The 13,582-nt window shown below is 42.5% G+C and overlaps 1 protein-coding gene across 6 annotated transcripts in view; it reads left to right on the top strand.

Annotated features, from left to right (window-relative positions):
- Nucleotides 1-13,582, top strand: part of diaph2 (diaphanous-related formin 2) — a 341,319-nt gene that overhangs the window by 264,001 nt on the left and 63,736 nt on the right. For all 6 annotated transcript variants that reach the window (XM_053428116.1, XM_053428115.1, XM_053428117.1 and 3 more), the window contains one exon: nt 8,445-8,609. In XM_053428116.1, coding sequence (XP_053284091.1) covers nt 8,445-8,609 — 165 coding nt within the window. The remainder of the gene's footprint in view (nt 1-8,444; nt 8,610-13,582) is intronic.

Genomic DNA, 13,582 nt, shown 5'->3' with positions numbered 1-13,582 from the left:
TGTGCTGAGGGAGGGAATTGGTTGCGGATGGATTCATTGAAGATTGAATCGATGAGTGTGCAGTCCTTGGGCAGCATCTCAAGTATTACTCAGCTGTGTGTTTTTAATAACAAATATTGAGAAATGCACTTTGGCTCGACTGGGATGTCTCTGCATGTTAAGCTGTGTAGTGTTGTTTACCTGTGTCATTTAAGTGACATACGTGAAGTCTGTTTTCCCTGCACACGCTTGTCTCTTCAAGGGGCACCTCGGGGACCATTCAAATCGTGAGGGAGGGATTGATGTTTACCGATTAGATCTGTGGTTGGGGGGGGGGGGGGGAGCAAGAGACTTGACCTTTTACAGTTTGACAGGTTTGAACATTGTGAACACAGTGGATCTGCATTGTCACGTCGCCACCACGTGAAAATTACACAGAGGCGAACGGACCCTGGGCATTGATGTGACATCAGATCGCTTTGAATGAGGATGAAAAGATGACAACAACTATAAAGGTTATCAAAGATAGCAGCGTGCTTGTGTGGGTGTGGGTGTGGGTGGGTTTGCGTGTGTGCGTGCTTGGGTGTGATTGTGGGTAATCTTAACCGTGTTGTGTTCACATACTCACCAGCGCCATTATTGTGGACACCAAATTATTTTTCTCATTTTCCCTGCACTCTCCCTCCTTTCGTAATAGCCTATCTATGATTCAACAGGTCATTCCCATGGACCTAATCCCCTCATATCTAATTTATATAGTCTCTCTTCCTTTATCAGACGTAGTCATTACACCCACCAGTTCCCCCCCCTCATTGAGTTGTTCCAACACCAGCTGGGTGCCGTAGTGGAGCTTTGAATGCTTAAGCAGAGGCAACCTTCCTCTCTACACGTATAAATATTTCAGGGACAGACGGGCTGAATAAATTGACAGTAAAATTGACATCAAATCTGGCTTTTAATTTCAAGAGAAAGAGGAGGACGGAGCTGTAGGGGAGATGATGGAGCGGCACACGGAGAGAGGAAAGGTCACGACCCCCGTGTCAAAGCGCATATAAAATTCACTCAGCCTCCGATGTATGAAAAAGAAAAAAAAATCTCCCCATCTCTTTATGGCTCTCTTTTTGATCTTTTACTACATTTCCTGTTGCTGTGCAGCAATGAATAAAAAATCCACATGAGAAATCTAAAAGATGTAAAGATCTTACAGTGACCAGAGGAAGCATTTATGGTTTGAAGGAGGCGGGTAACATGGTGGAAGGTTTAAGGGCTTTAGTGTAGCACATGGGTTAGAGCACATGTTCCATTCAGGACGTGTCCCAGACCACTGGTACCAGTTTGAAGTTGGAAGTTGGGTTTGTTCTACCAGGCTCATCCTTCTAACAAAAGCTGGATTGCACACCAGGTAATAAGAGACAACACTTGTCTGCAGAAGAAACAGATCTGTTCACACTTTTGCAGGAACAGGCAGAATGTGCGTGTGTGTGCACCTGCCGATGTTGGCACGTATTTCTAGGTGTTGCTTTGATTATTTTACATCCAGCAATTTTTGGGAGAGGGAAGACATTGAGTTGGTTTAATAATTAATAAGTGTCACCGTGTGAAATGAACCTGTCTCAAATCCATGTAATCTTGTGCACATCTAGTCTCGCATAGAGCCGGTCCTTCATGGCACCGTGGCACCGCGGCACCCGTTGTTGTTCTGCTGTAGAAATGCTCTGACTTGATTTTATTTCTTTAAACCAAATCCCAATAATTCCGGGGCAATGCTCAAACCCGGGATGCAGCAGCGGTGGCGAGACAAAAAACTGTTGTCAGGGAACTGTGAATATGTGGAGGAAATCGCTGTCATTAAAATTCCCGGCCAAAAAAAAACAGTTTGAAAACGATTTTGAAAATGGTAACTTTACAAGAAAATTGTTTCCCTTTTCTTTTCTGCATTTTCAATTTTGTTTTTGCTGCAGGTATTTACAGCGACTGGCATCTTAATACCGTACGACAGTGGATTTATTCAGGGTTGACTAAATATCTCTTTAATTTATAAAACTCTATATGTACATACACAGAGCCCATTTCAAATAGAGAAAATGGAATAAAGGCCGCTCTCAATCATATTTAGTTGCAGAGTTTGGAAAAAGGCTTCTTATAAATCATAAACTCACAGACCTCAACTGTATATATCAAACTTACTCACAACAAAACTGCATTTTATGACATAACAAATTCTCCAAAATGTAACATCCGCGACTTGAATCGTCTCGGGACATTTTTACATATTTTATACGAGTGTCAGTCATTTTTGGATATGTATAAGAAACTCTTTGTTTTAAGATTGACTGCTCTTCTTATGGTGCCGAATGACGATTTCAAAAGAATTCGAAAACAGAGTCACATCTCAGCATGCACTGTTTCTGAAAAAGATGTTGATGGTTTGGTAGAAACCACCACACACGTTCTATTCACCAGCTGAATCGCTCCGAATGGAGATCTTTTTTTCCAAGGAGCTCTCTGTTGCTGGGGTAAACAGGGCAGGTCATGTTATTCTCAAAGCTAGGACGGCATTGAATGCAACTAGAAAGATGTCATAACTTATTTTTCTTATTTTATTCCCTTATTAACTTTGAAATTGACTATGTTGAAATGTTCTTTATGTATATTGAAAATGTAAGACCCATGGAGACCATGTGTGAGCGGTTTACATTACAAATGAATGGTGCAGGTATCTGCTTTGTGTTGCCCCTCTGTACTTAGACCCCAGGTCTATGTGCTGGTGAGTGAGACCTATGCACAGCAAACAGGTTCTCATTTTACTTGAGCTGAGTAGAGTAACCACATTCCTCTGTGCTCCTTGATCCAGTTTTAGTTAAGTTTCCAATTGAATTTTTATGTATAAATGCTTTTCTTTGTCTTCCCCAGAGCAATTTATAATCGGTTAACAAAGGCAGGTTGACTCTCTTGTTGAAAGACACTTCAGCCGCTACTATTACTGCTGTAATGCAATTGAATCAGCTGCAGTGGGAGGCCACAGTCTTAGCGTCGCCCCGTTGGTCGGTTTGTCCACCAGTTTGATCCCAAGTGAAATATCTTGTATCAGATATGGATATGTTGTGATCTCCTGACCTTTGATTCCATGCCACCAGCTAAGTTTTCATTCATTGTGAGCTAATAGCAACATTGGCATTTGCAAACCCATCCTTAAACTGAGCTGGTGTTGTGTATTTACTCACTGTGGTGTTGTACAATTATATTTATTGACATTTGTCCTTAAACTTCACTGAAATGGAATATAGAGCTCACACACTAACTGTGATCTGTACCTTTAAGCAGACTGTGTTGAGCTTCTTTTTACAACCCCCCCCTCGAGCCCTCCCTCTCTTCACTACACCCTCCCTTTCTCTCTCCTCACACTCCTCCCCCCCCCCATCCACCTCCACACCAGCACACATCCCAAATTCCTGGAGCTGGATGCTCCACTAATTCGCTCTGACAGGCCCAGTGTCAGTGCCGTGGCCCGACTCAGGACGCTGTCAGCCTCTTTCCTGCTCGCCCTGCGGACCTCCCTCTCCCTCTGCCTCTCTCACCACACACTAGAGAGTGCTCCTGTCCTCCTCTTAAGCCTTGGCTGTCTCTCACTTGTTCTGCTTTTTCACTGATTTTTGCTAATGTTGACATTTTTAAAACAAAGCGGGAATCTAACAGAGAAATTTAGATGTATTATCAAAGAAAGATAAATGTAGATGCACTGATTTCATAGACTTGTTATATTGTTTCTCCATCGACTCTCCCTCTCTCTCTCTCTCTCTCTCTCTCTCTCTCTCTCTCTCTCTCTCTCTCTCTCTCTCTCTCTCTCTCTCTCTCTCTCTCTCTCCTCCATTCCTTCATCCCCACTCTCCTCCCGCGCTCACTCTCAGCATGATGGGTTGTGTCCAGTCAGTGGGCAGCCTTGGTGTAATTTGGCCCAGAGGGGCTGTTGGCAGTAGGTGTGGGGATAAAGGGAGCAGGGATGGTGGGGTTTGGAGGAAAGCAGGCTTAGTGTGGGGCCTTGGATGGAGGGGCCAGCAAGCACATAGGAGAAGCATTAAATAAACATTAATGGAACTAGGTTACAGGAGATTTATTAAGGAGGCTTTTTGGGCCCCCACTGTAGGGTTTTATGCTGCACTTTAATAACTCTCCCATGCACACAGGTAAACAAAGCAGGTAATTTATTGCCATCCTCATAGGTGACCATTGTGAAAACTGTTTCAACGTGGCTATAAATGGGTTTTCCCCTCCTTCTCTGGATTTTATTTTGAAATTGAACGAAAGTCTGGCTCCAAAAAAGCCTTTTTACATCTAGGGTAAGTCTGACTTGGATATGATTTTGATGTCACTTTGTGGTGTTAAAAAGGAGCGCCCTTAATCGCAGCTTACTGATGTTAAACGTACCCTTTCTGGCATGTCAACCACACAGATAAAAAGTGACTGATTAAACACAGTAATGAGAACACTGTGGCAGGACAAAGAACTAATACCAGACGTTTTACAAGGACATGGTGGGTTTTGGCAACTCCGGGGGATTTGAGAGAGAGAATTATAAAAACATGAACTAGCAGAGCGCTGCCGTTGACATCTGACACTGTCTTTGTAAATCAATGCTTTCAGACCTGACACTGTCCCGAAACCGGAGCTTTCTGTGATGTTCTTCGTGCCACGCTGCTATTCCGCAAGCTGTTTTTTGAATTTGCAATTGTTTATATCTCCAGTTGTGCCAGCTTCGGTTATTAAAATAGCTATTCCAAAAATTTCAGAAAGCTGAGGCGCACAGCTCGACGAAGGCCTTCTCTTTCAGAACTCAGAATTCTAATCTGACCATTAGCGGGAGCTTAATCATCGCCCCACTTTCATCTTTTGTACCTTCCACTTTTGTAACTCTAAGCTCTCCAGCCCCGGAGCAATTCTCCTGCTCCGTGCTGGTGAGGTTCAGTGCACAGGAAGTGCAGACGCTCGTCCTTCTCTGAGGACAGAACTAAGAGAGGAGAGCCGGGACTGACAAACAGAGTCGGGGCAACCAAAGGCTGCGCGATGCTTTACCTTGAGACCCAACGCTCCCTGCTCTACTTCAAGCCCAAGTGACGTGAATACCAGACACGGCTCAGACAGAGTACTTCTGAAAGTTCACTCTGAGCAGAAGAGAAAGACGGGAGTTCTTTACCGAGTGAGGAAGTTAATGGAGAGAATATCTAGGGGAAACGTAGAAAGAGAATCATAAAGGGAATGGGTTTGAGTAAGACGGTGTTGGACAGGAAGAATAGGAAATAGAACAAGATCTATCTTTGGAGAGGGAGAGTCAGTTAAGGCTAGAAAGGCAGAAAAAAGTATAAAGTTACAGGTTGTGGTTGTGTTGCAGAATATCAATACATGTATGTATCTATCTGTGTGCTTGCTTGTACAAGTGTGTGAGCGTGTGTGTGTGTGTGTGTGTGCCTGTTCACTCTATATCTCTGTGTGTGAGGGGTGTGTGTGTGTGTGTGTGTTCCTGTTCACTCTATATCTCTGTATGTTTGATGGGGCCTCAACCATACGGTTGTGTTGCTGCAGGATAGCGTGCATCAGGCTCCATCAATGTGACATGTCTTTGATGTGGAAATACAAGGCGCAAAAGCCCAGCCAGCCTCGGCCCGGTCCCCAGCGGGACACTTCTACAGTCGTGCACGTGCCTCTGGTGTGTGTGTGAGTGCACGTGAGGGAGAGAAATGGAGAAAGTGAAACACGGAGAGCCACAAGCCACAACGTGCACCAAAAGGAACCAGCGCTTTAATGTTTTCTGGACTATCACTCTAACAGGAAGGCAACAGCTTTGACCCAAACGCTTCCTCAGCTAAAGGCAGCGTGGACTCCGCTGAGGCCCAGAATCAATCATCTATGTAAATGCTGTTAGCACACATTACCGCGCCGCTGAGGAATAATATCAACGTGTCTTTTGCTCCTAATTGACACATTGATCGTATTGTAATCTGTAGCTGCAGCATGTTTTCAGTTTAACATGCTAAATATTTAGGATTTTCATGATTTAACCAATTTTCCATTCCCTCCTTTGAGAAATTGTGGAAATGGTCCAGTTAAAGGAAGCTCAGACTAACAATCAAAACGGACTTCATTCGAATTTTTGGATTAACTGTTAAGATTCTGTTTCACTAATAAATGACACCAGACCATGAAGCATTGTTCAGGACAGATTTGTCCTAGAAATGACTTTTTTTTTGTCAGGGATTATTTCAAGTCTTTACTAAAGAATGGAAGCTCCTATCCAGTACATCTCTGTCAGGAGTTTGGATGTTGGAAAAGACTTCTTACTTTGGCAAAGTTGTACTTTTACATCTATCTGTTGAGCCCCTGAGTTTACTCTCACAAGTGAATTTGGAAGGGGGAGGACAAAAGAAGAGATAAAGGCAGTCTGACAGAAGCACAGAGGATAAATCAGGTCTGGGCAGACAGGGAGAGCGAGAGGGAGACGAGGAGGAGGAGAGACAGAAGGACGAGTCCATCCATCGGCCCGTGTGTGGGCTTACTCCCAACGTGGGCTGTGCCATCACTGCTGTCTGTTACTTGACACTAGCTTGTACTACCACTAGATTATATTCCCCTCTCTGCTGCTCTAATGCCTTTCTACAATACACAATAATATATGAGCATATTTAAGTGCCCATGTGCATTTACTTCACAGGCAGATTTGAATATTGTATTTATATCCACACGGAAGAACATAACATGGCAGAGCACCCAGAACGAACCCTGGACCTCGACACAGAAGTTCACCGAGACAAAAGAACAAATAGATAAATAAAGGGTGTTATAGAAAAAACTGCAGCTTCCACAGCACAATGGCAGATTGCTCACAAACGGCGAAATCTTTACAACTGTTCAACTCTGACAATCACAGGCCACATGCTGTAGCCCCGGCCTGTGTATGTTGCCAAGGCGACTGCACATGAGCCCTAATTGCCTGTAACTGTTCCCATGACACGGAGAACAAGAAGCCGCTGCCTGTAGCACAAAGAGGCAAAGTACAGTGTCAATTGTTCCTTCATGTGTTGTTTGACAATACAGAATTCACTGGATTTAAATTGAAAGGCTTTCAAAACAACGGCGATAGAGATGGACGCACAAAAGAACACGTCCTTGTTTTTAATTATTATGCATTTACCTTTGAGTATTACGGCCACGCTAAACACTCAACAGCCATTTACACTTAGACAAGTATTTTACTGTATTTATACAATCTGACTACACAAAACTGAAGCGTTGTTGATTGAATGGGGAGTTTTAATTCTGATTGCATTAGAGATTGAAAAAAAAAAGGTAAAGATATTATATATCTGCAATTTCTGAAAAGAGACGGCTGATCAGAGATGGTTTAAAAAAAAATCGCAGCTTAGTCAAACTGTTTTGTACGACAATCAAACAGCGTTAACGTAGTTTTAATGCAGCTGTAAAGAAATAAGGACGAGCTGCCTTTTGTTTTTCTGGTTTTAGTTTAGCCTTCAGCTTGTTTTCAACATGTCTGATCATCTGACTGTTTGTGTTTGTTGTTCAGTTAGACCTATTTTTAGAGATGTCGCCATGGTGTTATCATATCTATTAGAAAAATAAAACTTTACCCAGAACAATTTCTCATCTCAGTAATGAGCGTTGAGCCCTTGTCGATATTATATCTTCTGAAGAAGGAAGATGGAAATGATTGAAGACACAGCAGGGGCCGGACGCCATTGCCAATGCATTGAAACTATTGTACAGTTTCTGCCGCAGGTAGTTATTTTGCACCCATGCTCCTCGGTGTTTTGTGTGCATGCATGTATGTACACGCTGGTGTCTGCGTGGGCCGTGTGAAGTCGTGTCCTCCACATGCCAGGTGGAGCGCGTGAGTTTTGGAGTGTCCAAGAGCAGTCTCCATGAGGTCAGTGGCTGCTGTGATAATGCTCAACTGATGCCGGCTGTCAATAGCCATTCACCGGGAGAAAAGTGCTCCGCCTGTTCAGTAAATTACATAGTGCGACGTGAGCTGTGAGGTTCAAAACAACCTGACCCCACTGTTGTTGGAAGAAACAATAGAACAATGACTGCAATCAGCTTCTCCAGCAACCATCTGTGTCATGCTGCTGACTGCAAAACACCCTTCCATTACTCCAGGGCTGCACCTATTAGCTCCCCGTGCTATCGGCTCCGGAGTGAGACGGAGAGGTTATTGTAATGGCACATTAGATTGTCTCTGACCCTTCCTCATCCAGCTCTTTGTCTCGCTGACCTTGACTTTGAATGCTGTAAAGGCTCTGAAATGATCATTTGTCTGGGTATCTTTTTTTTATTTTCCACAGATGAACATAGTGGTGAGCTGCTAACAGAAGCTCTTATAGACATGTTTTTCTATAATGTATAAGACATGATTTCAGCCTCTCTCCCATGTTTTTCCTTGACTCTGTTCTTCTCACGGCTTCTGCAAGCATGCCCGGGAGCAGTATGAGAAACTTTCCACCATGCACAAGAACATGCAGAAGCTCTACGAGAGCATCGGCAACTACTTTGCCTTTGACCCTCACTCCGTCAGCCTGGAAGATTTCTTCGGAGAACTGGCCAACTTCCGCCTGCTCTACATGGTGAGTACGAGTTGTTCGCATTGTACACGAAGAGTCCCATGTTTTCTGTTTCTTCAAAGGAGACACACACACACACACACACACATACAGAGACCAACAGAAGCCACCGCCCACACGTGCACTCACTTTCACACACACTTTCCGTCACAGAAAAAGGAGTCATTGAAAGTAGAGCAGAATGTATGTGTTACAAATTGTCACCACACACTTTCATGAGGTGCCTGACAGATGGTGAAAATGTGTAAACATTACAGTGGGTTAATGTTGTAATGAAAGTGGTATTACACTTGGTTTTAAGCTTCCATGAACTTGGCGGTTTCATAGGTTGCAGAGTCGGAAAAAGAAACGTGAAAATCGAACCAGCAGAGGTCAAGCTGTCAGCTTTTTTGGTTCGATGTGTCAGTCATGTTATAAAAATACTGGACCCTTCACTTCCCATAATGCAATGCACTATCATATTCATAAACCCTCCTTGTGTGATTTCTCCTTCTTTAATGCTCACTCTGTTCCTCACTCAGGCTCTGTCTGATTAATATAATGTTTCCCCGTGCTTCAAAATAACACAGACATTACTGATGGTTAGTTTCTCAGATTCAGCCCAGATTTCCTCCAGCGCCACAGAGAACATTGTACAACTCTGGTCCATCTGAGAAACTGGAGTCTAGTTCTGAGCGGGGATTTCACTCGACTCGTCTAAAAATACCAGAAAGTTTGAGCTTTGAGAAAGTAAACCGTGTTTTTTCTGACCGTGTATTGTGGTCTTTAAATTCCCTTGTTTAGCCCTGACATCCTTTTCTTTCTTTTTTTTTCTTTTAAGTTTTTTTTTACACCGATCTCTGCAAGAATTTCACTCGGCTCACCTGCTGCGCAACTTCCCTCCATATGTTGTATCTTTTAGTAGGTCACAAAGCCACTGTGTCTGCCAGAGAGGTTTTTTACTTCAGGATCACTGACATAACCTCTGTTCTTTACAGAAGACTTTCTCTTTTTCTGTTTTCTTTCATGCCATCTCATTCTGTGCGGTTATGAATATCGGTCTTTTGAAATATTTTTCTACAAAAAAGATTCAAAGAGAAATTTTCTTTTTCTTCTTTTTTTATTCAAGATCATTTTATTCCACAACACACTGGCTGTTTATTCATTATTTAAACAAAACACAAACAGCTTCCTGAATATTCCATCATATGCCAATCAAATTTCATTTTTGATCGCATTTGTCTGAGTTTCTCAAACTTGCAACATACCTCATAACTTCTAACATGTAAAACTTCCAAATGATTAAGAAACGTCCAACTCCGATTTAGGTGCTGGGAAGAAAAAAGACGCTTAAGGAGTTTTAAAACAGATTAGAACAACGTGTTTGAAGGAGGGGATGCTGAAAAATGAGATAATGTTTAATTCTAGTGTCTTACTGATAAAAGAGGTTTGAGCAAGCTGCTTAACCTTTTAACCAAACTTTCATTAGCTCAAAGCTGCTGCTTGTGTGCATGCGTGTGCACGTGCTGTCACAACAGGGCATTGTGGGATTTTGTCAGCTCTAGCAGATGAAACTGTATTTTACTTTACAGCAGTTAGTTTATATGTATTTGCAGTAAAGCTGACAAAACATTTCTGTACAATTTATAAAATTGTATATATATCGACCTTAAACTTTATGACCACAGTTTAAAATATTGGTTATAAACACTTACATTTCGGGGGGGGCATTTCTTCAGTTAAAACACAAGTGAGAAGTTAACTTCAGAATTCCTCCTTCTACTTCTTGGTGTCATAGGAATTATGGTTTCAAAGAACAGTGATAAAAGCAGATTGGGCAAAACAGAGGTGATATCAACAGCAAGCTAAACACCACATCAGTTCAGAACAAGGCCCAGTTTCCCTTTTTCATTATTATTCAAGTCTGATAAACATTCATTCAAGTGTCTTTGCTCCTCTGCCTTTACCCATCCTGACTGGCAGCCCCCAGAACTCCCAGTTTCTGTCTGATGACACGGGGTCCAGAAGGGCTGCTCTCAGGGTTCACATTTCATTAGCATGAACGGCAAAGTCCCCTTGTCTGGCTCCGTCTCCTGTCTCTGCCCTGATCCCCATCTGAAACCAACTTCTCATTCCCTCTGATCAAAGAGCACCAGCACACAACACAATGCTCCCTCAAGGATTCCACAGATGCATATCTCTAAAAGAGGCATCCACCCAAGAAAATAAATTATTCTCTCAAGCAAATAGCTGCGTATGAATATTTTATCACTGATTTAAACTTTCTTGCTCTGGATGAGTGGAGGAAAGTGAGTGGGATAAGGTGTTGTGGTGTGGTTGAGATGGGGGATGGGGGGGTAGTGTTGGTGGTTCTAAGTTAATGTATTCATATAAAAACAATCCTTTAATCACCACACTCTTCAGATATTATTTATAGTTTTTGGCTCTTCAGCTCTGCTGACAGAGAGGCTAATCCCATCTGCTTGCAGAGCATGAGGAATCAATGGCTGCTTTTATTTTCTTACCCTGAAAAAAAATAAAACTGAGCTAGCTTCTTTCCAGCTCCACGAAAACCTCCTCCCCATCTTTCTGCTGTCACTGAGCGGCTTTCGGAGAGATGTCTTCGAGGTATTTATCTGTGACAAAGTCGGCCGACATCAACCATCACTGATTTGTTCCAAGAGGCAAATCAAATGAACACGATGACTTCATGTCCCTTAATAATTTTAAATGAGCCCACAGTTTAACTTCTTGATATGCTTAGTCTGCTCAGGACTTTTATTTCAATATTGAGACATTGAGTTGTTCGACTCAGATGAAACATCTCCACTAGCTTCCATCCACGTCACGCTGCCCAGTGTGATGCATTCACGGCACAAAGCAGCTGCAGTATTAAAGAATTCTAATGCAACACAGTCACTCTAAATTGCTTTTGCTAAAAAGCTGGGGCTTAATGCACCCGACCGACATGAGGCATTTGAGTAAACGCACTGACGGACAGTCCTCACAGAACTGAATGTAACTGATAAGGGAATCCATTAACTCTGTTTTACTTCTGTTTCATTCTCTTTCCCCCCCTCACTCCCGTCCTATTCTCTTCTTTTTCTTTTTTTCCCCCTCTGGCCAATAAAATATTATTTGATTTCAGCACATGGAGTCAGTATTCAGAGAGTCCAACAATTTGTTAATTTAATGCTGCTGCCATATTCTGAAATAGAGTCTGAGTGAAATGCAATCGCAGGGTCTGTATGTGTAATCCTGACCAGGAGCACGGGGGATTAGGATTTTCCCATTAATGAGTTATCAAAGCGCAGCAGATGGGCCGGGATGAGCTAACACTCCTCCTTGTTGATTTAGAGACGTTATTAAAAGACCAAAAGACACGGACCAGGTTCTAAAAGTAGCAAGATAAGGCATCTAAGAGTTTCAGCTGATGATTAGTGTACGTGCGGGTGGCCGCCATTTATTTTCTAATCTTGCTAATTCCCTCACAATAAGACAAATGGTGCTGCTCTTCCTGAAGATGATGCTCTTGTCACCTTCTCTCTCAATCACCGTCATGTTTCCTCAGTGATTTAACTAACACTGTCATGACACTGTCATTACAATTGTCTCACCACATTTTGAAGGTCGCTCATCAATATGGGAATTTATCAATACTGCAGAGCAGAAGTCGCACAATCTGTAACTTATAACTTCTTGAAGCCGCTTCCCCCCCCGACATCTTGGCACACAGTGTAACAGATGGCTAATAAACACATTTGCTGCTTAGAGCCGCGGCGGTGTAGTGTTTGTAAAATTGAAATGAGATATGGCGGTGACACTCTCTGCGTGAGATCACTGGTGCAACCGAGCAGTTAGAAATACTCCCTGCTCCCTCGCTCCATTGGAAAGCTTGAATGCAGGGGAGGGTCTGCCATGCTGTGGGAGATGTATTGTGTAGTGCAGGGTCAAGGAAGAACAGCAAACACATTTCATGAATTATTGAAAGAACAGACCTGGAGGAGAAAATGCTGCCTGGCCCTTGTTGGTAGATTAGACCTGTGGGCTGCAGAGCATTCTGTTTACTCCGGCCAGGTATAGATGGAGGAGTACTTATAATCTCCATCTTCTACGCAGCGGAGGCCCGGAGTGTGACATACACTCACTTTGTCTCATGGCCTCCATGCGCCTGAAAGCACGAATTGGCTCCTTCACAGAATGGGTTTGTGTTGTTGACGAAGCTACCTGGTAAAAAGGTGCTATTATGCACCTTTTTACACACAGGTTTTGGTCTCTTTGAGAATCGCAGGCTGAATTTACATAGCTCCCTGAGCAACGTGCATATCGGCTCCACATCTTTTCTGCTCTGCAACAAAGGGGCTCAGGGCACAGAGGCAGTCAGGTACACACCACCTTGACACTAGGATTTGTTTTATTAAAGGATTATTAGCCAGAGAGGAAACTGTCCATCCATTGGAGTGAACCCTTTAACCTCCTGTGCTACATTTATTATTAGTCTTTCTATTCCTTATTGCCTTCAAATTAATTGCACTATGTTGAATGTTCCGTTATTTCTAAACCTTCATGAATGTCTTTATCTGCTTTGACAACTTGTTTATTTGTGCGAACATATTCCTATTTGATTATTATTATTATTACAAAAATTGTACCTTACATTAAGATGGGTTTTTTGAATACAAACAATTAATTATATGTCTTGTGCAGTATTTTAATTTGTATATAATTCGATTCCAGGTTCGTCCTTGACCAATGTGTCACTGTCAGAGCAATTAAATGTGTATTACAGACTTTAATATTGTTTACCATTCACCATTGGAAAATCAAGGTTTTTCTATATAATCTCTAATTAGGTGGCTCGGTAATTTGTAGTGAGGGAGCAACACAATTATGTGAAGGACAAAAATAACTTGTTACTATGGTCACAAATCATATTGTGAATATTTACCTCAATACTTTACTTGAGTAGATGACAGCAGCCAAGACAAAACCAGATG

The sequence above is a fragment of the Pleuronectes platessa genome, chromosome 8 (assembly GCF_947347685.1).
Source record: "Pleuronectes platessa chromosome 8, fPlePla1.1, whole genome shotgun sequence".
Taxonomy (NCBI): domain Eukaryota; kingdom Metazoa; phylum Chordata; class Actinopteri; order Pleuronectiformes; family Pleuronectidae; genus Pleuronectes; species Pleuronectes platessa.
The sequence above is the reverse complement of the archived record's forward strand: the minus strand, read 5'-3'. Positions and strand labels throughout refer to the sequence as shown.